At 47.5% G+C, this 1,572-nt stretch overlaps 1 protein-coding gene across 1 annotated transcript; it reads left to right on the top strand.

The window, feature by feature from the left end:
- Positions 1-6: 6 nt before the first annotated feature.
- On the top strand, positions 7-891 carry LOC108446818 (endogenous retrovirus group K member 18 Pol protein-like). The gene has a single exon (XM_017734609.1). The coding sequence runs from the start codon at positions 226-228 to the stop codon at positions 874-876; it is 651 nt and encodes a 216-aa protein (XP_017590098.1). The 5' UTR covers positions 7-225; the 3' UTR covers positions 877-891.
- The last annotated feature ends 681 nt before the right edge of the window (positions 892-1,572 follow it).

Consider the following 1,572-nt stretch of genomic DNA (forward strand, 5'->3'; position numbering starts at 1 on the left):
CATCCTACACTGCCTTTGCGGTGGTTGACTGACACACCAGTCTTTGAGCCGCAGTGGCCCCTACCAAAAGAGAAGTTAGACGCCCTTCATCAGCTGGTTCAGGAACAGTTACAACAGGGGCACCTTGAACCTTCTACTAGCCCCTGGAACACTCCTGTTTTCGTAATTAAGAAGAAATCAGGGAAATGGAGGTTATTGCAGGACCTCCGGAAAGTTAATGCAGTAATGGAAGGGATGGGGGCATTGCAGCCTGGCATGCCCTCTCCCACCATGATTCTTACGGGGTGGGACATCCTGATCATTGATTTAAAGGATTGTTTTTTCACAATTCCTTTGCATCCTGATGACAAACCAAAATTTGCCTTTACTGTGCCTGCCATTAACAATGCTGAACCTGCTAAGAGATACCAATGGAAGGTCCTCCCTCAAGGGATGAGGAACAGCCCAATTATCTGTCAGTGGTATGTCGCCCAAGCTTTAGCCGGAGTTCGCAAGCAGTTTCCTGATGCACGCTGCTACCACTACATGGATGATATCCTGGTGGCAGCATCCACTCGGGATGAGCTGCTGAGAATACAGCCTCAGCTGCTCGCTGCTCTGCATGCCTATGGATTAGAGGTAGCTCCGGAGAAAGTTCAACAGCATCCTCCTTGGAAATATTTAGGAGTGAAAATTTTGGACCAAACTATCCAACGCCAAGAGGTGCAATTCCCGGATTCGATTAAAACCTTGAATGATGCTCAGAAGCTGTTGGGTGTCATCAATTGGTTACGACCTTATTTAGGTCTAACTGCAAAGCAACTTTTCCCGCTTTTTAATACGTTAAAAGGGGATCCTGATCTGAATTCACCTCGGGAGTTGACTCCGGAAGCGTGACAAGCGCTGCAGGAGGTCCAACGGGCTGTTTCTGCTTGTCAGGTTTATCGAATGGATCCCTCCATTGCTATCACTGTTTTCATTACTATTCCAGACCTCCATCCTGCAAGTATCATTGGTCAGTGGAATGCACAATGGCCTGATCCTTTGCATATCCTAGAATGGGTCTTTTTGCCTCATCGGCCGAAAAGGACTGTGACCACAGTGTTTGAATTGGTCGCTTCTCTGATCAAATGCCATCAATGGTGTTTGCAACTGATGGTTGCGGATCCTGAAGTAATTGTCATTCCAGTCTCGAGGGAATACTTTGAGTGGAGCCTTATCCATGGTGCTCCTTTGCAAAGCGCGCTGCAAAACTTTTCAGGGCAGATCACTTACCATCTGCCCAGCCATAAATTACTGCAGTTGGCAAAATCGACCATACTTTCCTTGCGGCCGAGAAGTAGTCGAGTGCCGGTGCAAGGACCCACCATCTTTACGGATGGTTCTGGGAAAACTGGGAAAGCCATTGTTACCTGGAAGGAGGTATCAGAATGGCAGGTGCTGAAGGACCATGAGTCAGGCTCTGCTCAGTTAGTGGAATTAAGGGCTGTTACCATGGCTTTTCAACGATTCTCACAGGAACCTTGGAATTTGGTTACTGACTCTGCTTATGTAGCAGATATAACCCAACGCTTAGATTGTTCACTTCTGAAG

This window comes from Corvus brachyrhynchos, unplaced genomic scaffold, assembly GCF_000691975.1.
Source record: "Corvus brachyrhynchos isolate BGI_N302 unplaced genomic scaffold, ASM69197v1 scaffold94, whole genome shotgun sequence".
In the NCBI taxonomy this organism is placed as follows: domain Eukaryota; kingdom Metazoa; phylum Chordata; class Aves; order Passeriformes; family Corvidae; genus Corvus; species Corvus brachyrhynchos.